The 27,425-nt window shown below is 37.1% G+C and overlaps 1 protein-coding gene across 28 annotated transcripts in view; it reads left to right on the top strand.

The window, feature by feature from the left end:
- LRCH3 (leucine rich repeats and calponin homology domain containing 3) overlaps positions 1-27,425 on the top strand; it is a 107,595-nt gene that overhangs the window by 38,123 nt on the left and 42,047 nt on the right. For 18 of the 28 annotated variants that reach the window (XM_060419101.1, XM_060419049.1, XM_012096151.5 and 15 more), the window contains exons 2-10: positions 4,188-4,332; positions 5,931-6,057; positions 6,517-6,622; positions 9,931-10,067; positions 11,290-11,399; positions 14,837-14,930; positions 16,140-16,260; positions 17,730-17,878; positions 22,535-22,611. In XM_060419101.1, the coding sequence (XP_060275084.1) occupies positions 4,188-4,332; positions 5,931-6,057; positions 6,517-6,622; positions 9,931-10,067; positions 11,290-11,399; positions 14,837-14,930; positions 16,140-16,260; positions 17,730-17,878; positions 22,535-22,611 (1,066 nt within the window). The remainder of the gene's footprint in view (positions 1-4,187; positions 4,333-5,930; positions 6,058-6,516; positions 6,623-9,930; positions 10,068-11,289; positions 11,400-14,836; positions 14,931-16,139; positions 16,261-17,729; positions 17,879-22,534; positions 22,612-27,425) is intronic. The other 10 variants (XM_060419109.1, XM_060419082.1, XM_060419064.1 and 7 more) reach the window with 1 other exon arrangement.

Here is a 27,425-nt window from a genome sequence, read left to right as displayed (position 1 = left end):
TGGAATTTTCCAGGCAAGAATATTGGAATGGGTTGCCATTTCCTTCTCCAGGGAATCTTCCTGACCTAGGGATCGAACTGCGTCTCCCGCATTACGGGCAGATTCTTTACCATCTAAGACACCAGGGAAGTGTATTGATTAGGTGATAATGTTAAATATAGTGTTTCAGTTAAAATATTAAGATTGTCAGACAATAAAAAGAAAGAAAATCTACCTGTAGGTTGTTTATAAGAAACATATTCAAAGTATAATAATCCAAAAAGTTCGAAACTAAAAAATAGGAAAAAGTACTCTGTAGAAATACTAATTGTTAGTTTTCTGTGCTGTATAACAAATTATCACAAATTTAGCAGCTTAAGGAGCTTCATGGTTTCTTTGGATCAAGAGTCTAGGCACACCTTAGCCTGGTCTACTGCAAGGTGTTGATCTAGATTGAGTTCTCATATTGAGGTATGACTAGGGAAGAATCTGCTTCCACACTCCCTCAGGTTGTTGGCAGAATTAATTTCCTTGAAACTATAGAGTTTGCACAGAAGGCAATGGCACCCCACTCCAGTACTCTTGCCTGGAAAATCCCATGGATGGAGGAGCCTGGTGGGCTGCAGTCCATGGGGTCGCAAAGAGTAGGACACAACTGAGCGACTTCACTTTCACTTTTCACTTTCATGCATTGGAGAAGGAAATGGCAACCCATTCCAGTGTTCTTCCTGGAGAATCCCAGGGACAGGGGAGCCTGGTGGGCTGCCACCTATGGGGTCGCACAGAGTCGGACATGACTGAAGTGACTTAGCATTTAGCATAGAGTTTGCAGCAACTTACTTCTTCAAAGTTGATAACAGAGATAGAACAGATTGGATAAGAGAGTCATAACCACAGGAATGGCATCACATCATCTTTGCAATATTCTATTGGTTAGGAGCAAGTTGGTTACTTTTGAAGGCCCACCTACACTCAAGTGGAAAAAGGGGTATTATGCAGGGTGTTAATAGGGATCATGGGAGTCACATTAAAGTCAGTCCAACAAACCAACCAAAAGAAGAGATTTCAAAGCAAATAATTGTACTAGGAATAAAAGGAGTAGTAACTTAAGAATTATAAAAAGTTTTATTTTTCAGTTTAGTTCAGTCGCTCAGTCGTGTCCGACTCTTCAACCCTGTGAACCACAGCACGCCAGGCCTCCCTGTCCATCACCAACTCCCGGAATCTACCCAAACCCATGTCCATTGAGTCAGTGATGCCATCTAACCATCTCATCCTCTTTTGTCCCCTTCTCCTCCTGCCTTCAATCTTTCCCGGCATCAGGGTCTTTTCCAATGAGTCAGAAGATAGTAATTTAAAATTTTGTGGGTATCTAAACCCCAAACTCTAAAATACATAAGGAAAGGGTTAAATAATGATAGAGAGAAATAGACAAGATAGCAATAAAAATGAAACACTGTAATATACCCTTCTCTCTCAGAAGTTGATACAAAAAACTGACCAAAAAATATCAATAAGGATGCACCTTGAACAATGCAGTTAAATAAGTGTGATGTAATAGACATAACCAAAACATTGTTCCAATTGTAGATTAAACATTCTTGTCAAACTCACATGGGCTTCCCAGGTAATTCAGTGGTAAAGAATCTGCCTGCCAGTACAGGAGATGTGGGTTCAATTCCTGGGTTGGAAAGATCCCCTGGAGAAGGGAATGGCTACCCACTCCAGTATTCTTACCTGAAGAATTCCATAGTCAGAGGAGCCGTGGGGTCATAAAGAACAGCCCAGATGGAAAGCTTAGTTCCAGTGCATCGTAGAGGGTGTTTTCACTAATTGGTGTAAAATGCCATTCAGGGTGCTCCAGCAGCTTGATCTGAGCTCCAAGGATGAGGCAAACCATGAATCAGCAAAGGAAAATAATTCACTTAAAGGAACTCTAGCAGCAAGAGAGGATGAATAAGGATTACATCTAGAAAAAAGCAACTTCAATGAAATAGCTATTTGAAGAGATACATGACAGGTTTAACAAACAGAACAAAACAGAATGATTCAGTAATTCCACTCCTGGGCATATATCTGGAGAATATTCTAATTTGAAAAGATACATGCACTTTAGTATTCATAGCAGCACTATTTACAATAGCCAAGACGTGGAAGCAACATAAATGTCTCTTGACAGATGAAAGGATAAAGATGTGGTACATATGTATACAATGAAATATTACTCAGCTGTAAAAAAGAAGGAAATAATGCCATCTGCAGCAACATGGATGGATCTGGCAGTTATCATACTAAGTGAAGGAAGTCAGACAGAGAAAGACAAATATCGTAGGATATCACTTATTTGTGGAATAAGGTTAGAGTGTCTGCCTCTAATGCGGGAGACCTGGGTTTGATCCCTGGGTCGGGAAGATCCCCTGGAGAAGGAAATGGCAACCCACTCCAGTATTCTTGCCTGGAGAATCCCATGGACAGAGGAGCCTGGTGGGCTACAGTCCATAAGCTCGCAACTAACTAACTAAAAAGTGATACAGATGAACTTGTTTACAAAACAGAAACAGACTTAAGACATAGAGGACAATTGTATGACTACCAAGGACAAAGGACAGGAAGGAGGTGGGGATAAATTTAGGAGTTTGGAATTAGCAGATACAGACTACTATATACAAAATAAACAGGGTCTTACTATAACAGCGCAGGGAACTACGTTCAATATCCTGTAATAAACTCTAATGGAAAAGAATCTGAAAAAGGAGATATATATCAAGTTACATATTTATGTGGGCATCTGTGTGTGTGTGTGTATATATATATATATATATATATATATGGGCTTCCCTGGTGCCTCAGATGGTAAAGAATCTGCCTGCAATGCGGGAGACCTGGATTTGATCCCTGGGTTGGGAAGATCCCCTGGAGGAGGGCATGACAACCCAATTCAGTCTTCTTGCCTGGAGAATCCCCATAGATGGAGCCTGGGGTCACAAAGAGTCTGACAGGACTGACTCACTAAGCACAGCACAGTGCGCGCGCGCGCACACACACACACACACACACACGGAAAATACTGCAAAGTGTACTACTGGTTTACAAAAGAAGATAAGGTAAATGTTTGGTTTTTTCCCCTTTGTCAGCTTACAGGATAATGAATTGGTTCTTTATCATCTTTGGGGAAGTGTTTTATTTTAAACTCTATAATTCAGTGGTATGTTATAGATTTCAGTCTGCTGCATTTATTATCTTTACTGAATCTCAGATTGTCTCATCTTTGGTCAGTGGGAGCAAAGATGTTTCCTGAGTCCTTTTGATATGACCCTGATACTTGTTGACTGATGAAGAGACAGTATTTTGTTTTGTTTTTCTTCATTTTTCAGAAAACCTCAGGATGTTGTCTGTGCTTTTGGGAATGTGGATTTTAGGGATCCATTTGTTTTCTAGGATATTTGATACTTAGCATGATCTGTGAAGTGATTTGTAGGCTGATATTCCTTGGAATTTATGTTACTTGCAAAGAATAATGGTTTTATCTTTTTAGTATTTGTGTGTGTGTGCCAGGTTGCTTCAGTCACGTCTGACTCTTTGTGACCCCATGGACTGTCACCCAACAGGCTTCTCTATCTATGGGATTCTCCAGGCAGGAATACCAAAGTGGGTTGCCATGCCCTCCTCCAGGGGATATTCCTGTCTCAGGGATCGAACCCCCATCTGTTACATCTGCATTGGCAGGCAGGCTCTTTACCATTCAGGCCACCTGAGAAGCTCATTTAGTATTTATGGAGACTCAAAAGTAACCAACAGGCCTCCCTGGTGGCTCAGACTATAAATAATCTGCCTGCAGTATGGGAGACCTGGATTTGATTCCTTGGTCAGGAAGATCCCCTGGAGAAGGGCATGACAACCCGCTCGAGTATTCTTGCCTGGAGAATTCGATGGACAGAGGAACCTGGTGGGCTACAGTCTATGGGGTCGCAGAGAGTCAGACCCAACTGAGTGACTAACACACGCAAAAAGAACCAGCATTTTCTAGCAACAGATGTAGAGGCCTATGTTAAGCTGGTTTATTCAGTCAGTTAATATTTGAATGTTTACTCTGAAACAAACTCCACAATAGCAACTCTGGGAAATTCTAACAATTATGAAACCTACTTTTTGTTTAAAATTTCTATAAAATAAGTTCCAGGGATTGATTTTAAAATTGCTTGTTTCAGATCTGTCACGAAATCGCCTCTCAGAAATTCCCATAGAAGCATGTCACTTCGTTTCTCTTGAGAATCTCAATTTATACCAAAATTGTATTCGCTATGTACCAGAAGCAATTCTAAACCTACAAGCGCTAACTTTCTTAAATATTAGGTAAGAACATTTTAAAAAATTTTAGTTTTGTGTGATGTTTCAATTTTCCTCTTCTCTTTCACTAAAGTTATCGTTATCTGAGGGGTGGTCCTGTGGCTAGGACCCCGTGCTTCCATTTTAGGGGGTACAGGTTTGATGCCTGGTCAGGAAACTAAAATCCTGCATTCTTTGCAGCCAAAAAATAGAAGTAACACTTTTTAAAAAATTACATCATCTGTTTATATCAGCAGTATCTCTTCATGATTTTAGGCTAAGTTAACAGTATTTTCTGGGTCCCTCTAGTTTCTTCCTTTGTCTTTACCTTTGCAATAGTTAACAAACTCTAATAAGAGCTGTTACCCTAATTGTCTTGTAGCAGTGGTTCTCCAATTACATTGTCAAATAAGTTTCATCAAATAAGAATGGTAGATCTGAAATTATTTTGATTTTTGTGATTATGTATTTTTGTGTACTAAGTTCTGAACATATAAATGCATTTATTTAACTCATCTACTCCATTTCATATCTTACAAGACTTCTTTTGTTATTTCATTATAAAAAGTTATAAATGTTGACTGGAGAAAATAAATTTAGAAAAGTAAAGGAAATCCATCGAAATGTGTCTGAATTAATAGATGAGGCCTTTAGTCAAATTTTTAAATAAATTTTTCCCCTTGTCAAGAAATATCCTAAAAAAAAAAGAAATACCCTTTGGAAATATTTTTTATATGTAATCATTTAATGCACAGTTTATATATTTCTAACACTCCTTTTTTCTCTCAGATATTTACTTATTCTTTCCATTTTTTCCTATAAAAGTAGAACTAGTAGACAGCTTTGTATGTGAATGTCTAATTATTAGATATTAGAAGTTTTAATGGCTCATGATCTGTTAATAAAATCATCAAAAGAGCTTACAAATGGGGGCAACTGTTACTAAAGATTAAGATGTTAAATATGCATAAGGAAAATTTTAACTTAATTTTATCCTTATGATAGATGTAATTTTTACTTCCATTTCTGATTTGTATACTCTTATTTAGATAAAATATTTCTTATCTATAGTTCAGTTAGTATGATATATCTGAAATCACAATCTGTCCCTTGTTTCCCATAGAACTATATTTGGGTTGTTTATATACATTTGGTTATAATGCTGTAATGATGAGGCAAGTAAATTACAAATACTCTTAATGTTTAAAACTCTTTGGAAAGAAGAGGAGAGGATGTTAGTTATCTACCCTATTTTAAAATAATTTTTTCCTGTATAAATTTAACTGTAATACAATAATATGATTTGCTTATGAGACATTTCATTATTTGCAAAGGAGTTTTATGGTGCAAGAGTCCTGTAAACCCTGTGATTTACAGATGAGGAATCTGTGTAAGATGCAGATAAATTAAATGCTTTACCTAAAAAACAAAGCTGACAAGTGAGTTTGACAAGTGACAAACTTGAACTCAAATCTGTCTGTTTTTTCAAACTCAAATCTAATATCCTGTTTCTTTCTTGTAAGATTTATATTTGTTATTATACTGAGTGTAGAATGAGAAAGATGGCAATTTTTCTCCCTGAGTGTTGGGCTCTGACTTAGTTCCTTTTCTGCTTACCCATTTAGTCGGAACCAACTGTCAACATTGCCGGTACACTTGTGTGAGTTACCATTAAAAGTTTTAATTGCTAGTAATAACAAATTGGTCTCACTTCCAGAAGAAATTGGACATCTCAGACATTTAATGGAACTTGTAAGTGAATATTTCATTTTTTGATTGTTTTATGTATATACGTATGTGTATTAAAAAGCAGAAATATCACTTTGCTGACAAAAACCATAGCTTTGACTATACGGGCCTTTGTCGACACAGTGATGTCTTTAGTTTTTAATATGCTGTCTAGCTTTATAATAGCTTTCCTTCCAAGGAGCAAGCATCTTTTTATTTCATGGCTACAGTTACTGTCAGTAATTTTGGGGCCCAAGAAAATAAAATCTGTCACTGCTTCCGTCAGTCAAAAGCCTATACATTTAAAAAATCAAATTATAGTACAAACTGTGGAATTATTCCTGGACACAGAATCATAGTATTTTTTACAACCGGGGGCGGCGGGGGGGTATTGTGTTGTACAAACCTCATTTTGCAGATAGTTTACAGCTGGCAAGTTTGTTGTATCAGTACAGTTCTTTACTTTGTATCTTTTTGAAATAGGATGTGAGCTGCAATGAAATTCAAACAATACCTTCCCAAATTGGTAATTTGGAGGCCTTGAGAGACCTTAATGTAAGAAGAAATCACTTAGTACGTTTGCCTGAAGGTAAGAAACTGTGAAACAGTTGTTTTGTTTTTTGCCTTTTTCTCAGAGTGATGTGCACATCAAAAATGTATAAAAGTTACAGCAAGTGTTTGAGATGTAATGATTTATTTAATACATGTTATCCGTTCTGTTGTAGATTTTAAAAGCTAGACTCTTCATTGAAAAGCTCCAATAACTATTGAGTAATGATGGTAATTTTAGATCCTGTTAACTGATAACGTAGGGTTCCTGAAAGTTTCAGTTGGCATAACTACTTAAGATAAATTTCACATGTTTTTGATAAATCATATACACGATTACTGGAAAATATATAGCTTTGACTAGATAGACCTTTGTTGGCAAAGTGATGTCTTTTTTAATATGCTGTCTAAGTTTGTCATAGCTTTACTTCCAAAAAGCAAGCGTCTTTTAATTTCATGGCTGTAGGCACCATCTGCAGTGATTCTTCCTGCACCAGAGATTCACATCATTCATTCTGAGAAATTGTTTTATATCTGTTTGATAATTTCCTGTCTTCTGATTTCTGTTTTCTCTTTCAAGAATTTTTGTTAATTGGATAGTGGACTCTTAATTGATCTTATGGTTTTCTTATCTTTTTTTATTGTTCATTTCTTTGTCATTTTGTTTAACCAGGTGGTAACAGTTCAACCATTTATAGTCTAACCACTCTTCTGAATTTTTAATTTCTGCCATCTAATTTTTCATCTCTGAGAACCCTTACTTTTTACTGATTTAAAAACAAAATCCTTTCCTTTTTCAGTAATTTAGTATTTTATTTTTCTGAAATTGGAGACATTAGTTCTAGTTTTCAGGGTTTTCTTCTGTTTCCTGTAGGTTAACCTGTTTTTTTCTGCACTCTTTTTTTTCCTTTGTTTTGTGTATTTTGATTTCTCTCTTATATGTTGAAAGCTCTTCTAAATGTTTGTGGGTCATATGCCACTTATACAAAGCTAATTAGAAATTCCAGGTATACTGGGCAGACATTGTATTAAGCAGTAAGCTGGATATTTTATTGGAGGAAACTCTATATCAGTATCTAAAGGCCTTTTGTATGGGACTATATAGTTTGTCCAGAGAAAGATGTTTTCTTTCTTCTACATGGTGCATCTTCCTAACTGCCATTCAAGGCTAGGGAATGGGGTGAGGTTGTGTAGCAAAGTGCTGAGGTCTTGTCCCTAAGTGTGTAGACTTTCACTTAAATCCTCCATTTTTAGCAGGCAACTCATCCTGACTTTCCATTGTGCAGTCCTTGAGTTCAGAGGCTTTCAATTCAGTTTCACTAAAGGATAACTTGGTGATTCCTTTTGTGAATGAAAAGCAGCATGCATAGTTGGGATTGAAAACCTATGCATCTAACTTGTTTTTATACAGATGGTCATCTGATCCTTTTGTTATTCCTGCCTTTCTGTGGTATCAGACCTAGTTTCTAAGACTTTCTGTTGTTCCATAAGGGGTCACCATTTGATGCAAAGTTGGGCACAGTAAAGGACAGAAAGGATATGGACCTAACAGAAGCAGAAGATATTAAGAAGAGGTGGCAAGAATATACAGAAGAACTGTACGACAAAGATCCTAATGACCTGGATAACCATGATGGTGTGATCACTTACCTAGAGACAGATATCGTGGAGTGTAAAGTCATGTGGGCCTTAGGAAGCATTACTATGAACAAAACTAGTGGAGGTGGTGGAATTCCAGCTGAGCTATTTCAAATCCTAAGAGATGATACTGTTAAAGTGCTATACACAGTATGCCAGCAAGTTTGGAAAACTCAGCAGTGGCCACAGGACTAGAAAAGGTCAGTTTTCATTCTAATTCCAAAGAAAGGCAGTGCCAAAGAATGTTCAAACTACTGCACAATTGCACTCATTTAAAATATTAGCAAGGTAATACTCAAAATCCTTGCAGCTAGGCTTCATCACTGTGTGAACCAAGAACTTCCAGTTGTTCAAACTGGATTTAGAAAAAGCAGAGGAACCAGAGAGCAAATTGAAAACATCTGTTGGGTCATAGGAAAGGCAAGGGAATTCCAAAAGAAAATCTACTTCTTCACTAAAGGCTAAAGCCTTTGTGTGGATCATAACAAACTGTGGAAAATTCTTAAAGAAATGGGAATACCAGACCACCTTACCTGCCTCCTGAGAAACCTGTATGCAGGTCAAGAAGCTACAGTTAGAACTGGACATGGAAGAGCGGATTGGTTCAAAATTGGGAAGGAAGTACGTCAAGGCTATATATTGTCACCCTGCCTATTTAACTTATATGCAGAGTCCATCATGTGAAATGCTGGGCTGGGAGAATCACAAGCTGGAATCAGGATTGCTGGAAGAAATTTCAATAACCTCAGATATGGAGATGACACCACCTTAATGGCAGAAATGAACAGGAACTAAAGAGCCTCTTGATGAAGGTGAAAGAGGAGAGTGAAAAAAGCTGGCTTAAGACTCAACATTCAGAAAATGAAGATCATGGCATCTAGTCCTATCACTTCATGGCAGATAGAAGGGGAACAAGTGGAAACAGTGACAGACTTTATTTTCTTGGACTCCAAAATCACTGCAGTGAATGCAGCCATGAAATTAAAAGAAACTTGTTCCTTGGAAGAAAAGCTATGATAAACCTAGACAGCATATTAAAAAGCAGAGACATCACTTTGCTGACAAAGGTTGGTCTAGTCAAAGCTATGGTTTTTCCAGTAGTCATGTACAGAAGTGAGAGTTGGACCATAAAGAAGGGTGAGTGCCAAAGAATTGATGCTTTCAAACTGTAGTGCTGGAGAAGACTCTTGAGAGTTCCTTGAACAGTGTGGAAATCAAACCAGAATATTCACTGGAAGGACTAATGCTGAAGTACCAATTCTTCAGCCACCTGATTGAAGAACCAATTCATTGGAAAAAACCCTGATCGTAGGAAAGATTGAAGGCAGGAGGAGAAGGGGGTGTCAAAGGATGAGATGATGGGATGGCATCACCAACTCAATGGACATAGTTTGAGCAAACTCCAGAGTTGGTGATGGACAGGGAAGCCTGGCATGCTGTAGTCCATGGGGTTGCAAAGAGTCAGACATGAGTGAGCAACTGAACAGCAGCAACAACATAAGGGGTCAGATAGTTTGCTTTTCATTAATATTACCATCCCTAAGCACCTAGATTTCATTTTATGACACTTTGCTATATATCAGTTAATCACTAAGAAAGGATGAACATAAATACTTAGGTTAAATCAATTATATTTAGATAGAAGCTCATGAAGAAAAAAATGTCTAGCTTTGAAATATCATTGTTTCTTTCCACCTTACTTCCCTGCAGAACTAGCAGAGTTGCCTTTGATAAGGTTAGACTTTTCCTGCAACAAAATTACAGCAATTCCTGTCTGTTACCGGAATCTCAGGCACCTGCAGATGATCACCCTAGATAATAATCCACTGCAATCTCCTCCTGCACAGGTAAACCACAGTTCATTCGAAGTATGTTATAAAGTTTTTGCACAAAGGATGAAGTTTAAAAGTTGTAAGTTTTATGTATTTTTTGTCAGAGATTAAGTTCTTTTAAAATAAATTCACACTCACATGTATTCTTTAAAATCCTTGAAGTAAATGAGATGGTAGATATTAATGTTCCAAAAATGTTTTTCCTGTCACTAAATTGACTTTTTCACATTTGAAGGGTTCTTCCTTAAAGTTTTTTTTTCCCAATTAAATTTGAGTTATTTCTTTCTAGTAAAACTTAAATGAAGACAGTAGACAGTGTAAATGCTAAAGACAAAATACTCAGCTCAGCTCAGAATTAAAGATCATCAGTGTATTTCTCATGACTGTTGTCTTTGTACCTTCCTGTTTTCTAAAATCTTAAGTTCCTCCTTGAGTCAGTTTGGACTGAAATGAAACTACTTAATGAAGTTGTTATAAGGTAGCTTTACATACAGATTTTAGACATTCCACAATCTAAAAACTTTTTGTCTTATATTTTTCACCGTAGCTTTCCTTACTCTGCAGTTGATTCAGCCTTGTACAAGTGTCTACATGGTGGCTGTTAAAGTGTTTGAGTAAACTTTGTAACTACAGAAAGGTCTCATATCCCTAAAGAGTTTACATGTTGATTTGTAGGACAGAAATAAATAGGTGGCAACAGAACTATATATGACTTTAATATTTAATCATTTCCTGCTTTTCTTTCTTACAGGAAGTAGGATTGAAAACATAATTGTGCATGATTGTTAGATTTCTAAAAACAAAAGTTGCCAGTAGAATCCATGGGGAGCAATGCTTTAAATCTCTCACTGTGCCTAACTAGTCAATATAGGTTTACTTGGTATTCTAACAGTGTTTATAATCATGAATTATGTATATTATATTACTAAAACTTATTAGTGACTAGAAAACAAAAACCTACATTTATATCACTTAAACACCTAAGGTAACAAATGATATAATGTGTTATAATGAGTTAATTTTTAATATTACCATACATACTTAATAGAAATACCTTCTATTTCCAATATACATTAAATAAAAACCTGACTGTGATTTAAAAGGCAGGGGCTCCTTCAGTTAAAAAAATAAGTAAATTTAAAATTAAAAAAAATAAAAGAAGCAGAAGGAAAAAAGTTTTGGGTACACATATATTTCAGATGAATAATAATTTGTTTCTATATGTTACTTTTCTTAGATATGTATAAAAGGCAAAATCCACATATTTAAATACCTGAACATGCAGGCTTGTAAGAATGCTCCAGATCTGCCAGATTATGATAGGAGACCCATGGGTTTTGGCTCCTGGTGAGTATATTGTATTCTTTGATTTATTATTTTCCATCTCACAGAGAATCAAATAAATGGGACCCTTAAATTTGCCTGACAGTTTGTTTGACCAAAGCAAAATAACCTATTTTGACGTTATTTTTCTAGAATGCTTATATTAAGTAAAAAGTTGATTACATAGATGTGACCAAGTATAGTTCTAAGTCAGAGTTTCTTAACCTCAGCACTGTGGATATTTTGAAATAGATAATTATTTGTGGTGAAGACCTGTCCCGTACACTGGAAGATACTCAACAGCTTCCCTGGCTTCTGGAGCACCTTCCCAACGTGACAAACAAAAGTGTCTCCAGTTATTACCATATATCCTCTGAGAGGTCCTCAGTTGAAAACTGCTGCTCTAAGTGACTTTAATACTAACTGACCTTGGCTCTCCTGTTAACTAACTCTATAACTTAAGGCAACTCATTCAAACTTTCTGGGCTGCATTTTTCACAAAGGGAGTGAGGGGGTTGGATTTGATGACCATTAATGTAACTTTGGGATCTTTTAAGTCTGTGAATCCCTCAGCTGAATATAGCATCAGACTTTTACAAAGGCATTTTCTTGGCATTCCCAACCATTGCAGCAGTCTTAAGTAACAGGAATTAAATTTATAAGGTCTTTAAACAGGCAAAATAGATGTCTCAGTGAAGGTGTAATAATGTTAATAAACTTTACTCAAGAGAACCCTTTAGGCAATCTCCTAGAACTTGTCACATTTTACATAAAAGCACAGTCCTAACCTTCTCAGTGTCCTAACTTAAAACAGATTAACAAACTTCTATTTTATTAGAGTTTCTAAAAGCAGACATACTAAAAATACAAAAATAATTCAAAGAAAAAAAAAACCATAAAAAGCAGATGCATATTAATAAAATTCAAATTAGTGATAAATTCTGAAAGGGAGAAAGATTCCAAGTGAAGGACACATAAGGGGGCTTTAAAGGTATTCGTGTCTCACCATACCTTAAAAGCTATGTCAGTTATAGGTATTCTTTTATTTTATATGATATTTCATAATTTTAATAAGGTTTTTAAAAATAATGAAGCTCTAGAAACATAGCGGTTTGACATCACCAGGCATATATGTAAAGTACCCTTCATATTTTAGTAATATTTTAAGTTATTACTATATTTTAGCACTGTATAGTAATTGATGCTACTTAAGAAAATGCTAAGATATATCTTCCCAGTAAAGGGAAATACATATTATAATTTAAATTTTTTAAACTATATTTTTAGCTTTCTCTGCCTAAAGTCTTCAGAAGCAGCTTTGTAATGATAATCAGAGTTTTTTGATCTGGCTGTTATACTGCAGATTTGTATAGACTGAAGGACGTTGGGAACACCAGCTTTAATCTAGTTGTTTTGATCTAGTATACTTACACAAGTACAGGGAGAAATTATGCATATGCATAAAAGATTCCCACCAGAACATCCTCAGTACTAGCACTTTTACCTCTGAGAAGACTAAAAGCAGGTATGTGGTGTTAAGGAAGACAAAAAAACGTTTCGAACTGATGATGGAGGAGGTGGAGATTAGGTCTTACAGTGTGCTGATCTAGGTCTGTCTTAGAGGAAGAATTTTGGCAGTGGGGAAGATATGAGGAAAGCCAGACCACTAATCGGAGAAGGCAATGGCACCCCACTCCAGTACTCTTGCCTGGAAAATCCCATGGATGGAGGAGCCTGGTGGGCTGTAGTCCATGGGGTTGCTAAGTCGGACATGACTGAGCAACTTCACTTTCACTTTTCACTTTCATGCATTGGAGAAGGAAATGGCAACCCATTCCAGTGTTCTTGCCTGGAGAATCCCAGGGATGGGGGAGCCTGGTGGGTTGCCGTCTCTGGGGTCGCACAGAGTCAGACACGACTGAAGCGACTTAGCAGCAGCAGCAGACCACTAATACCAAGAATTTTTAAATTTTCTCCATTATTTCCTTTTCATTTGTTTTTCCTCTTACCTCACTTCATTGCTTAAAATATGGAATTCTTATTTCTTATCTCTAGAAGAAAGTTTTGTTTTTCCTATTTAAATATTTCTAGAAGTTTCTACTCCTGTACTGTTTTTTTTTTTTTTTTTAAATGTACAGCAACAAAAAAAGTAGCTTTTAGAGGACTTCGCTGGTAGTCCAGGAGTTAAGACTCAGCTCTTCCACTGCGAGGATTTGGGTTTGATCCCCCTTCTGGGAACCAAGATCCCACATGCCATGAGGTGTGGGCAAAAAAGTAAATAAATAACACTAATTTTTTTTAAGTAGTTTTTATCTTATATATACACGAACTTATTTTCTCAAGGAGTTAGTAACCCTTGCAAAGGAAAGGTTTTTCTTTCCTGAAGTAGCAGAGTAGGAATATTAAACTGCTGCTGTTGCCTTGAGGTTTGTGTGTGAGAAGATGAATAGTGATTACTGGGTGTGTGTATGTGTAATGATTACAGAGCATACCTGAAGAAACCAAGGAGGAAACATCATTACCTGTTTGAGCAGTGAGCTTTGATTGAGGGCTTCCGGGGTAGTTACAGAATCTTTTTCTCTCTGATTCTGTCCTTAGTTTTGAGGACTAAGAAGTCTTTACCTAATTTCTTTGAATATTGCAGTCTTCCTTACTTTCCTTTTAAAAAACAGAAAAAATTCCTGGGAAGAGATTTGTGTTTGCTAAAAGATAAAAGAAGGCTTGAGTCAATAGAGAAACTTTTCCTAGATGGGAAGTCTAGATAGCATAAACATATCATGTTTCTCAAAGGAATTAGTAATTACAGATCTAATATATTCCAGTCCCTATATATATATATTCACTTTTCACTTTCATGCATTGGAGAAGGAAATGGCAACCCATTCCAGTATTCTTGCCTGGAGAATCCCAGGGATGGGACAGCCTGGTGGGCTGCTGTCTCTGGGGTCACACAGAATCGGACATGACTGAAGCGACTGAGCAGTAACAGTTGCTTTTTAGTTGATGAAATGAGGAAAGTTGACTGGAAAGGGATGTGTGGTAATTTTCTGGTGAAGTAGAAGTGTCCTGTATCATGATAGGGTTGTATGTTACAAAGATGTATTCATTTGTCAAAGGTTTGTATATTTCAGTGTATATAAATTTTACCTTAAGGAAGAGAGTGCTATCAAAAACAAAAATAATGGAGAGGGGCGTTGGGAATGGCTAGAGGAATAGATGAAGTAAGAGTGTTGATATTTTTGAATGTGGATAGTCAGGACATCAAAGTTCATTATTCTCTATTTGCTTTCTTTGAATTTGGAGTTTTTCATACTAAAAAGTTAAAGGAGTACTCACTTCATTCTAAACAATTAAGTCCCTAAATGCAATGAAAATATTTATTACTAAAACTGCATCTATTTCAAATGTTAATTTTTAAAGTATCAAACTTCACAATAAGAACTAAAGTTTCTTTTCGGCAGCCATGAAGAACTGTACTCAGGTCGTCCCTACGGAGCGCTTGATTCGGGTTTCAACAGTGTTGACAGTGGTGATAAGAGATGGTCAGGGAATGAAGTAAGTGTTTATGGTACATGTTGCAACTTCTGATTAAGAGGAAGTAAAATGATGAAAATGGAAAGTGTCTTAGTTGGACTCAATTTCTTGTTATATAAAATACAGAAAAGCCAAATGAGGAGTAAAACTCCCACATAGTCCTATCACTCAGAAATGGTATTATGTTTCTTCATTGTCGTTTTAGCATATTGTGTTTTACATGTTTGTTATCTCATTGTCTCGTATAAATCATTTTATATCCTGGAAGATCTGAATGGGAACTGAGCCAGTTACATGGGAAACCTAAAATTTGAGTGCCTGGGTAATCTTGAGCAGAGAGGGGTAGAAGATCTCCTAGAAGGTGAGAAAATAGAACTATAGGCTGATGGGTAATAAGATAGGAACCTAATGAAGTTATCTACATGCTCAAGATAAATAAGTAACTTTCTAACTAATTATATAATTTTTCTCTTTTGTTTTAATTATTAATATTATGTTTTCTCTCTTTAAATTACTAAGGTACAATATTTTAGCTGTAAATTAGGTTAAATGATAAAAAGATTTTGTTAGCAAGACTGGTAGTATACCATTTTTAACATTGTTTTATTTGGAGTCTAAAGCAAATTAGTTTTAGGATACAGCCCATTTGTCATTTGAAATTGCTTGTCTATTTGTGTGTGGTTGGGTGTGTACATGATCGTGGCAACATCAAAAAAGATACTTTTTGGGGGGGGCTGCACTGGGTCTGTGTTGCTGCTCTCAGGGTTTCTCTACTTGTATCAAGCAGGGTCTACCCTCTAGGTGTGGTGTGCAGGCTTCTCATTGCAGTGGCTTCTCTCGTTGCTGGAGCACAGGCTTTAGGGCCCATGGGCTTCTGTAGTTGTGGCTCCCGGACTCTAGAGCACAAGGTCAGTAGTTGTGGCACACAGCCTTAGTTGCCTCACAGCGTGTGAGATCTTCCCGGATCAGAAATTGAACTGGTGTCCCCTGCATTGCAAGGTGGATTCATAACCATTAGACAACCAGGGAAGCCCCATTTTAACCATTGTTAAGTGTGCATTTCAGTGCCATTAAGTACATTGATATTGTTGAATAATATGTGCACCTTTCTAGATTCATCTCTGGAATTATTTTCCTCTTTTAAAAAAATATAAATTCTGAGTTTATTCTATAAATACCTTGTCTAATATTTGAAGTGATTTATTTTAGTGTTTCTGCTATTTTTTTAAGCCTACAGATGAATTTTCAGATCTGCCTCTTCGAGTAGCAGAAATTACTAAAGAACAAAGACTACGAAGAGAAAGTCAATACCAGGAGAATCACAGCAGTTTAGTAGTAACAAATGGTGGAGGTAAACATGATTCCTGACAACATCATCTCTGACTTTTTAAATGGCCTTTTCACATCCATTCCTTTTATTTGTATATGTGTAACTTCTTCCATTCTTTTTTTAGAGACCTCCCTCCTCTTCTCATATGATTAGGAAAAAAAAATGTTTTCTATTAGGATTTGATTTCAATTTTTCTATGTTTTCTGGCTTGCAATTAAAATATAATGTTTTTCTCTTTATTTTGGGAGAGAACTCTATTAAGGACAGTTTATCTGGAATAGACCTTTGCTAATCTTTTTTTTTTTTTTTTTTGGCTGTGCTGAGTCTTGTTTGTTGCATGGGCTTTTTCTCTAGTTGCAGTGATCATACACTGCATTTTACACCGCAGTCTCCAGCTGTGGTGTGTGGGCTTCTTGTTGCACTGGCCTCTCCTGTAGTGATTTGTGGGCTCTAGGACGCTCAGACTTCGATAGTTGCAGCAAATGGGCTAGTAGTTGTGGCTCCCGGACTGTAGAGTACAGGCTCAATAGTTCTGGTGCACAGGCTTAGTTGCTCCACAGCATGTGGGAAATTCCTGGATCAGGGATCGAGCTGGTGTCTCCTGCATTGACAGGCAGATTCTTCACCAGTGAGCCATAGGTGAAGCCTGATCTTTGCTAATCTTGATTTAACCATGATCTTCTTAGAAGTATTCTCCTTTTTAAAGATTCTCTTTGTGGTCATTTTGTGACCTCTTTTAGAAATTCAGTGTATTCTTGATGTCTGCCTTGTCTTTCATCTGAAATTGTGCTCAAGGGCATCTGAATCTTATTTATGTGCTTCTCACCTCAGAGCATTTTGAGAAGCAAAAATTCCTCAAATGATTCCCTTCCATCCACAAACTGCTGCAACATACCTGCAATACTGACCTCTAAAAAATATTTTTCTAAATAGGAAAATCTTTTTTTCTAGTAATGGACAGCAGTTACAATAAGAGGAACAGTCATCAGTATCTTATTTCTTCATCACCAAGTCTTTCCTCCTGTCTTTTCACTTTTATTTAGAGTTGATTGTGTTAGGTTTTCTGCCTAATTCTTCAAAGAGATATGATTAAGCCCCAAACCTAAAACATCCCCCCAAAATGAAACAAAACCTAAAAGAAGATACACCTTTCAACGTTAAAAAATTATTCTTGCTCTTTTGTCTCACAGAGTCAAACTTGTTTAAAACAGTCAAGAGCTAGCCAAAGAAAAAAATACTAGAGGTCTAAATTCCAGTGATTACTATCAATTACTGCATTCTTTACAGTGAATCAAGACTAGGGCTTTTCTTTAGCCTGTTCTTGTGAGTGACATGGACTAAACGATAAAGACTTATGTAATTTAAACTTATCCTTCCCACTTTCATAATAGAAAATGTTAAGGAAAAGAAAAGAATGCAATTTAGTGGTTTTTGTTGGCTATCTAACTTGAATTTTTTTTTTTTGATGTGTGTTTGTGTCATATGGACAGTGGAACATGATCTGGATCAGATCGACTATATTGACAGCTGTGCTGCAGAGGAAGACGAGGATGAGGTGAGACCACACAAGGGCCTGGACTCAGACAGCCTCAGTTCTCAGTTTATGGCATATATTGAACAACGGCGAATCTCTCATGAGGTAGTATACATGTTTAAACCTAAATTTGTTGCCATCCCCTAGTAAAAACAATTTATGATAGTCTAAATATCTGTCATATCAGTGGTTTGTTGGTTTAGGCTCAATTATTTGTTTTATTATCTTTAGTTCCAATTTTATTCCTTTTTCAAACTATTTTTAAAATCAGACAGTAGTCTTAAGTAAAGTTGAGATTTATTTTTCAAATAAAAAGACAGATTTCAGAATTTTAAAGAAGTCCTAAGAAAATGCAAAGGAATATGATGCTTTTTATTGTTATTCTTATGCTTTTTTATTAACTGATAAATCATAGTTTGGTCAGTAATTAAGAATTGAACCAACGGCAGACTTTTGGAGCAACATACAAACTCAACCATAGAATTTTTATGATGAGCTTAATTATATTGGTGCTTTTATGCTAAGTCACACAGACTATAAATTGTTTGCCATTAAAATTCCTGGGTGTCTGTTATAGTGGAGCATTGAGTTGCCTTAGAAAACAAATGAGCATTCAGCCCACTGCGAAGTCTCTGCCAGTTCCCCAAGGGTCTCAAGTAGAAATAGCATTCTTCAGTGTATCTAGTCAGCATAATAAAATGGCTCCACTTCAGTGTGTGTGATGTTAATGTCTGGAGTAGGTCCCAGGCTCTGAGCAGGGATTATTTGAGAAACACTTGGGGCCTTTTTGAAGAATGATGTATTTAGTCTTTTAGAAATAGCGAATAGTCACTTCAAGTGGAACATGTTATAGAGTGTTATTATCATTCTTTAAAAAAAAAAAAAACTTGGTTCTGAAGACTTTTGAACACAGTATTTTTTGTTGGTTCAAAAGACACTCTTGTATTTAAAGTTTGATAAATACGTTATTCCCCCCACCCCATATCTGAGGGGAATACATTCCAAGAGCACCAGTGGATGGATGCTACTGAGCCCTATATGTACTATATTTTTTCCTATACATACATACCTATGGTAAAGTTTAATTGATAAATCAGGCACAGTAAGAGATTAAGAATAATAACTAATTATAAAACAGTTGCAACAGTATACTGTAACAAAAATTATGTGAATTTGGATGTGTGCACACCCACTGTCTCTTATTATCTCACTGCACAAATTTAATGCCTTTCCCATCTTAGCTAAGCATTCATTTACATACACCGTGGCTGTGTAACGTTTGCAGTTTGAAGTGCAGTAGCAAAACTAGCGTGAATGTCTCTTTCCTTCTTCACAATTTCACAGATGGAAGCTTCGTTCTTACTCTAGATCTTACCTTAGAATTCAATTTTTTTCTTTCCTTATTAATTCAAAAACTTTCACCTTTTCACTTCAGTGAAGCATTTTACTACTTCTCTCAGGCATATCTGAATTACTAACATTACTACTTTTATACTTGGGGCCATTGTTAATAAAATAGGATTACTTGTACACAAGCACTGGTGTACTGCAACAATCTGATAATTGAGAGAAACTTAACTGAGCCAGCTACTAACTGACTAACAGGCAGGATACCCTGTTGAAAGGGATCATTTATAACCCAGGTGGGATGCAGTGCAACAGCTTGTGATTTTACCACACTGCCTAAAATGGCATGTAGTATAAAACTTACAAATTGTTTGTTTCTGAAATTTTCCATATAATATTTTTGGATCATGGTTGACTATGGGTGACTGACATCTCAAAAGGTGAAACCAGCCAGTAATATCCATTGCTGTGAATCAAAGTCCTGCAGCCTACAGATAGCAGTGTGTACGGGTGATTAATGAAACTGCTTGTGGTTCAGGCTGTAAGCATTGCTGCTAGAGCAAAGGGCATCTACTTGGCAATAAAATTTAAGTTAACAATGCCCATATTATAATCTTGGGGAATCCTTTTTCTTTTCTTGTAGACTTTCTCTTTGACTATTTTATGGTTAATTATCCTGTGTAGATGAGGTATTTCTACTAAAAGTGAAAATGCCTGTTACACTGCTGGTGAAAAATTGTAGTATCATTTCCTTAATCCATTGTATTGGCTAATTTGTAATATATTTTTTGATTCTATCTACCTATTATGTATAGTAGTCTCTATGATTCTGTCATAAGGCTCTTTAGGACTTCTGTGTCATAAGGCTTTTGAAGCTTGGCGTATATAAAAATCTGCCTGCAATGTGGGAGACCCGGGTTCACTTCCTGGGTCAGGAAGATCCCCTGGAGAAGGAAATGGCAATCCACTCCAGTATTCTTGCCTGGAAAATCCCATGGACAGAGGAGCCTGGCAGCCTACAGTCCATGGGGTCACAAGAGTCAAACACGACTTAGTGACTAAACCACCACCCGTATATAAAAATAAAATGAAGCAGTGTTATTTTAAATGGTTTAATAACCAGTGAATAAATATTTTTTTATATTCTTGGATACTGCCTAAAAATGAGTTGTTAAAACTATTTGAGATTTTAAACACTCTGCTATTATTTAAGTTTTATCATAACACTTGTCACATGCATAGAAATATTATGACAAAATAGGGTATGGCTTATAAACTGTAACATATTTACTTTTTTAAATTAAACTAATGTTGCATTCATTTTGTCATGAAAATTTCATGTACCTCTTGCAGTAATTTTAAGTGGAATCACAGTATTGTAAAACCTGGGTGATAAGTCATTGATGGTAGCATACTAAGAGAGATTTCTGTTTACTTAAAAACTTAAATTCACTAAAATTAGAATAAATATCTTCTCATCCAGATTCTAGAATTGTGTCTCATTTAATATGATCCTTATGCCCAGACTTTCAGGAATCAGCTTTAGCCCTTTGGAGTAATTCACCTAAGATTTTGTAGTAACGTGTGATGTACTTGTTTCTTGGAGATAGACTGTAAATAGTTTTACATTTGATTTTTAGATTTTTAGGGGGAATAAGTTGGCTTTTTCCTCCTTCTAGAATACCCATTTTGATGATTTTCTTTGGTGTTCAAGTAGGATTATATTGTTTTTATAGATTCTCACTTGACAGTATACATGGTATCTCTATCTTTGATTTATATTTTTCAGTATATAAGCCATATAACTTAAACCAGTTAAGTTTTCATCAATGATTTTTTTAAATGACTTTTACCCTGTGTGTTTTAGTCGTTCAGTCATGTCAAACTCTTTGTGATCCTATGGACTGTAGCCCGCCAGGCTCCTCTGTCCATGGAATTCTCCAGGCAAGAATACTGGAGTGGGTCGCTATTTCCTTTCTCCAGGGGATCTTCTGATCCAGGGATTGAACCCAGGTCTCCTGCATTGCAGGCAGATTCTTTACCATTTGCCGCTATTTCTCTTTTAATTAATACCATGGTGGTGGTGGTTATTTAGTCACTAAGTTGTAACCTGCCAGGCTCCTCTGTTCATGGGATTTTCCAGACAAGAATACTGGAGTGGGTTGACATTTCCTTCTCCAGGGGCTCTCCCCCACCCCACAGATCAAACCTACATCTCCTACATTTGCAGGCAGATTCTTTACCACAAGCCAGCGGGAAAGCCCTCATTAATACCATCGTGCTCATGTTCAAGTCGCTTCAGTCGTGTCCAACTCTTTGCGACGCTATGGACTGTGCCCTCCCAAGCTCCTCTGTCCATGGGATTCTCCAGGCAAAAATACTGGAGAGGGTTGCCATTCCCTTCTTCAGGGGGTCTTCCCCATCCAGGGATTGAACCTGAGTCTCCTGCATCTTTTGCATCACAGGCAGATTTTTTACTGCTGAGTCGCCAGGGAAGCCCCAATTAATACCATATTTTGCCATAATCAGAAATTACTCTTGAACTTCCCTGGTGGTATAGTAATTAAGAATTCACCTTGCAGTGCAAGGGACACTGGTTCCATCCCTGGTCCAGGAAGATCCCATGTGTTGCCGAGCAATTAAGCCGGTACATCACAACTGCTGAGCCCATGTGCTGCAACCACTGAAGCCAGCACTCCTAGAGCTTGTGCTCCGCAACAAGAGAAGCTGCCTCAGTGAGAAGCCCGCACACTAGAACACAGAGTAGCCCATGGTCACTGCAAGTAGAGAAAGCCTGCGTGCAGCAGCAAAGACCCGTCATAATAAATGGGTAATAAATAAATAATACATAAAATAAGTAAATAAATCTTTAAAGAAAAAGGAAGAAATTACTTTTTACTTTATCTTGATATTCTACTAGCATCCCCAGGACTATTTGTCTAACATAAGTACAATTTATGATGATGATGAAGTAAAGAAATGTCTCCCCAGTGAACTTCCTGTTACCAGGAATAGTCAAGAGAGTCTGAGCAAAAGTCAGGATAGGATCGGTAGGAGTTCCTGCTCTAGAGGAGAGTTTGTGCTCAGTGACCTCTAAGATTCTTTCCAACTTTCACATCTTACTGTTTTGTAAATATTACTGTATGGTCATTATAAATCATAAAATACAGTGAGAAGAAAATTACATTTTTAAAAAATAAGTGTTTTTGGATTATGAACAGTCTTCTGTTAACCAAAGCAGTAATATAGCCTATAATTCTTCTAAACATGAAAATTCACATTCCAAGATTTTGTTAAAATATTTTTAGTGTAATATAATATACTGATCCCTAAATGCCATTGAAATGTAAACTGTGTAATTACACTTTTCTGGATACATGTGTTAAATTGATTGTTTTTCTGTTTTTGGCCTAGGGTTCACCAGTAAAGCCAATACCCATGAGGGAATTTCAAAAAACAGAAGACATGAGAAGATACTCACATCAAAATAGGTTTGAAAAACCAGTGCTAGTCATTTGTTTCTGTCTTAAAACTCAGTAGTAAGAGCATGAAATGATTTTGGTTTTGGGTAGATATATGTATAATGAAGGTGTTTAGATACTACATGTTTTAAATATGATGTATTTACAGCCAAGTGAAATATACCTTTGTGCTCTAGAATAAGAAGTAAAACTGACTTACTGATTTCTAAATTCGGATTACCTAGACCATTATCTGTATAATTATTTGAAGATAAATAATAAAGTTTATAATGATGTATCTGGATTTATGCATAAATAGAGCTGCATGAATTTCAGGAGTCCAGCGATTTTACTTAAACTTTTGATTAGATGACAGAACAACAGAGAAAACAATATAGTCTTCATTCCCATCTCAGTTGAAGTAATCTTTTATCTATAATTACTGCCTCACAGGATATTTCTGAAATTAGCTTGACCATTTAGAGTACTGCTGCTGCTGCTGCTTTTTTGTTTTCTCAGGAGTACTGCTGCTTATTCTTGAACTCCAAAAAGTTTCTTATCATAAACTGTATCACAATCTTTGAAAAATTCTCAGCCTTTGATTTTTTTGCTTCCTTTTTTTTTTTTTTTGAAATCTTAAAAAAGTAGGTTTGATAAATCTATTTTTAAGTAGCATTAAATTTGTTGTATAGAAAGTGTCATACATCATTCTTTGCTTATACTTGACAGGATATTAAAGTTGGTTAGAAGGCTGAGCTATAGAGGAATAAAGAAAGTAGGGACAATAATGAAAGAAAGAAATCTTATAACTTGGCCTTTTCACTCTTGTTAGTTCATGAAGATTTAGACACATTTCATGTCTTTGAAATTTATCTCAAAGTGACCTTTTAGTTGCCAATGTGTCCCTTTACTGAAAATGTGGTTATTTGAGATTCCAGTATCATGCGGGAATTTCTTGTTACAGTTCCCCATGTTGGATAGACCTCTGCTTTATTTTTGGCACCTCCTACCTTCTGTGTCCATCATAAATAAAGCTCAAGGTCTCCAGGATATGGGACACACTCTCAAGGTGAAAGCCAGCTTTTTGCTCAGTTGCCTTACCAAAGTTTTAGTTTTCTGACGCTTCAGTTCAGTTAGGTTTAGTCGCTCAGTAATATCCAACTCTACAACCCCATGGACTGCAGCACGCCAGGCTCCCCTGTCATCACCAACTCCCGGAGCTTGCTCAAACTCAAGTCCATCAAGTTGGTGATGCCATCCAACCATCTAATCCTCTGTCATCCCCTTCTCCTGCCTTCAATCTTTCCCAGCATCAGGGTCTTTTCCAGTGAGTCAGTTCTTTCCATCAGGTGGCGAAAGTATTGGAGCTTCAGCATCAGTCCTTCCAATGAATGAATATTTAGGACTGATTTCCTTTAGGATTGACTGGTTTGATTTCCTTGCAGTCCAAGGGACTCTCAAGAGTCTTCTCCAACACCACAGTTCAAAAGCATCAATTCTTCGGCCCTCATCTTTCTTTATAGTCCAACTCTCACATCCATACATGACTACTGGAAAAACCATAGCTTTGACTAGATGGACATTTGTCAGCAAAGTAATGTCTCTGACCCTTATATAACAAATTACCACAAATTTAGTTACTTAAAACACACCTATTTATTATATTACAGTTCTGAGAGATAGAAGTCTGGGCAGGCTTGTTTTGGTTCTCTGCTTAGGGCCTTACAAGGCCAAAGTCAAGGTATTGGCTAGCCTAGAGTCTTACCTAGAGACCCTGGAGGAGAATCCACTTCCAGGCTCATATAGGTTGCTGGCAGAATTCAGTTCTATGCAGTTGTAGATTGAGGTCTCCATTACCTTGTTAGCTATTAGCTGGGAGTCATTTTTGCTTCTAGAGTCCACCCACATTTCTTGGTTCATGGTTTCCTCTGTATCAAACCAGCAGTGACGGATCCGATCTTCACATTTTAAATCTGATTTCCCTTTCTGCTACATCTCTCAAACTCTCTTGCCTTCCTTTTCTGGTTTTAATGACTTGTATGATTGTACTAGGCCTATCTGGATAAGGTAGACCAATTAGTAACCTTAATTTCATCTGTAGAGTCCTTTTCTGATATGTAACATATTTATTGGAGTAATACCAGGGGAGGAGATCATGAGTGCCAAAAATCTGCCTACCAAACCTTAATCCAGAGTTCCTGTTTTTTAACTTCCTTTTAGAATCTGTGGATTCTTTTTTTTTTTTTTTTTGGCACTTCAGCAGTGCATTTTAAAAGATTACTTTATTGAACAGTTTTTTTGTTTCCATTGGAAGAGTCACTCAGAATATGTAACCTGCCACAGTGCTAGAAACTAAATCAATGATTACTGTTAACTAGGTGTTTTAAATCTTTAGATCAATACAGTCTTTGGATAAGAACCCCATACTTTATTCCCGTCATCAGTTGAGCTTGAAGATCAATACATACCTCATGTTGCTGTTAGAGCCTAGAATAACAAAATCACCTCAGAGTGGTTGGCAACTCTCAGGCTCACAAGACTTACCTGTAACCTGAGTGATGTTGCATTGCTTCATGTGTGTGCTCAGTCATATCCAACTCTTAACAACCCTGTGGGCTGTAGCCTGCCAGGCTCCTCAGTCCATGGAGTTTTCCAGGCAAGAATACTGAAACGGGTTGCCATTTCCTTCTTCAGAGGATCTTTCCAACTCAGGAATCTAGCCTGCGGCTCCTGCATCTCTTGCGTTGCAGGAAGAATCCTTACCTCTTGAGCTATTGGGGCTTCCCAACCTGAGGAATATGTTAACCTACAAAGTGTCGATCAACCCTTCCATTACAAAGACTGAAAGGAATTGAGTTAGTTTATAGACTGCTACTAGCTTGTTAGTCACTGCTGAAAAAAAAAGTTGTTTGCTTTTTTCCTCCCAATCCTCCTCCCCTCCCATCACCCACCATGTGCATTTCTTTCTACCTCCCCCTCCCCCACACAAACAGACACAATCTGCCTGAGGATTAAGAAAGGTAAAGAGGTATGTTAAGAGTATTATGATAAATTGGGAACTGTTGTATAACTGTTTGCTAAGATGGAATAAATAAATTTTTAGTTAAAATAACAAAACTATCATTTATTTTATATATCAAAAAAAATTTTAAGGGCTCACTTATAACCTGATTGGCATCTTAGTTCAGGAGAGATGATAATGTCAGGCTAGGTCCTATGAAGTACGTTAATTTCTACTGGAAGCAGTGTAGTATTAAAGAAATACCTGGATATTTTTAGTTTCATGTTACATAGACAAAACTAGAAAAGCTACTATATTAAATGTGATATGATGAACAAAGAAAAGCAGAACGGCAGTTCAGAGTCTGTCATACAGAGGTACAGTTCTGGTTTACCCAGCTCAAGTAAGTTCAAGATTTAAAAACGCAGAATTACAAACCTGTATTTTTGTATCAATATCCCATATCTTTGAGAGGAAGATATATCACTGCCATTTGTTTAAATAATATTTCTTGAGCACTGCAATAGTCTGGTTATGTTCTAGGTCCCTGATGTCACATAGTTAACCTTTAACAACGCAACAACAGACAAATATATGTAACAAATACTTATCAGGTACTGCTCAGTGCTACGAAGAAAAATAAAGCAGGATGAAAGAGTTAATACTGAGTCAGGTTGAGGGGAAAGCGAGAGCCACTGTATGAGGTAATGATGTTTTGATCGAAACCCCAAGGAGGGATCAAGGATTCTGGCTGTCTAGGGGAAGAACAGTCCAGGCAGAAGCCATTACAGAGGATCATACTTGGTGTGCCCCAGGAGCACTAAGGAGTGTAAGTAAGGCAGAACCGTTTTGAAGTGTGAGATGAAAATTAAGTTGTGCTTATGTTCTACTTGAGATCTCCCTGTAGCTCAAACGGTAAAGACTCTCCCTGTGATGCAGGATACCAAGGTTCGATCCCTGGTCGAACCCCTGGAAAAGGGGATGGCAACCCACTCCAGTGTTCTTGCCAGGAGAATCCCATGGACAGAGGAGCCTGGTGGGTTACACAGTCTGTGGGGTCACAAAGAGTCGGACATGAGTGAGGGACTAACATACATACGATGTATGTTCTACTTGAGATGCTGCTAGAAGTTCGGTGGTGTTACCAGGTAAGCAGGTCTAGATACATAAATTTAGAGTGAAGGGGAGAGAATTAAGGCTTAAACAACTAGATTGTTTGTTGTTATTGTTCAGTCGCTAAGTTGTGTCCATCTCTTTGCGACTGCAAATACTTATCAGGTACTCTTATACTCTGCAGCACACCATGCTCCTCTATCCTCCACGTCTCCTGGAGTTTGCTCAAGTTCATGTCCATTGAGTTGGTGATGCTATCTAATCATCTCATCCTCTGCTGCCACCTTCTCCTGTTGCCTTCAGTCTTTCCCAGGGTCTTTTCCAGTGAGTCAGCTCTCACTTAAGGTGGCCAAAGTATCAGAGCTTCAGCTTCAGCATCAGTCCTTTCAGTGAATATTCAAGGTTGATTTCCTTTAGGATGGATTGGTTTGATCTCCTTGCAGTCCAAGAGACTCTCAAGAGTGTTCTCCAGCATCACAGTTCGAAAGCATCAGTTCTTTGGCATTCAGTCTACTTTATGGTCCAACTCTCACATCTGTACATGACTACTAGAAAAACCATAACTTTGACTATACGGACCTTTGTTGGCAAAGTGATGTCTCTGCTTGTATGCTGTCTAGGCTTGTCATAGCTTTCCTTCCAACAAGCAAACATCTTTTAATTTCATGGCTGCAGTCACCATCTGTAGTGATTTTGGAGCCCAAGAAAATAAAATCTGTTAGTGCTTCTA

The sequence above is a fragment of the Ovis aries genome, chromosome 1 (assembly GCF_016772045.2).
Source record: "Ovis aries strain OAR_USU_Benz2616 breed Rambouillet chromosome 1, ARS-UI_Ramb_v3.0, whole genome shotgun sequence".
Lineage (NCBI taxonomy): Eukaryota > Metazoa > Chordata > Mammalia > Artiodactyla > Bovidae > Ovis > Ovis aries.
This window is presented reverse-complemented; position numbering and strand designations above follow the sequence as displayed.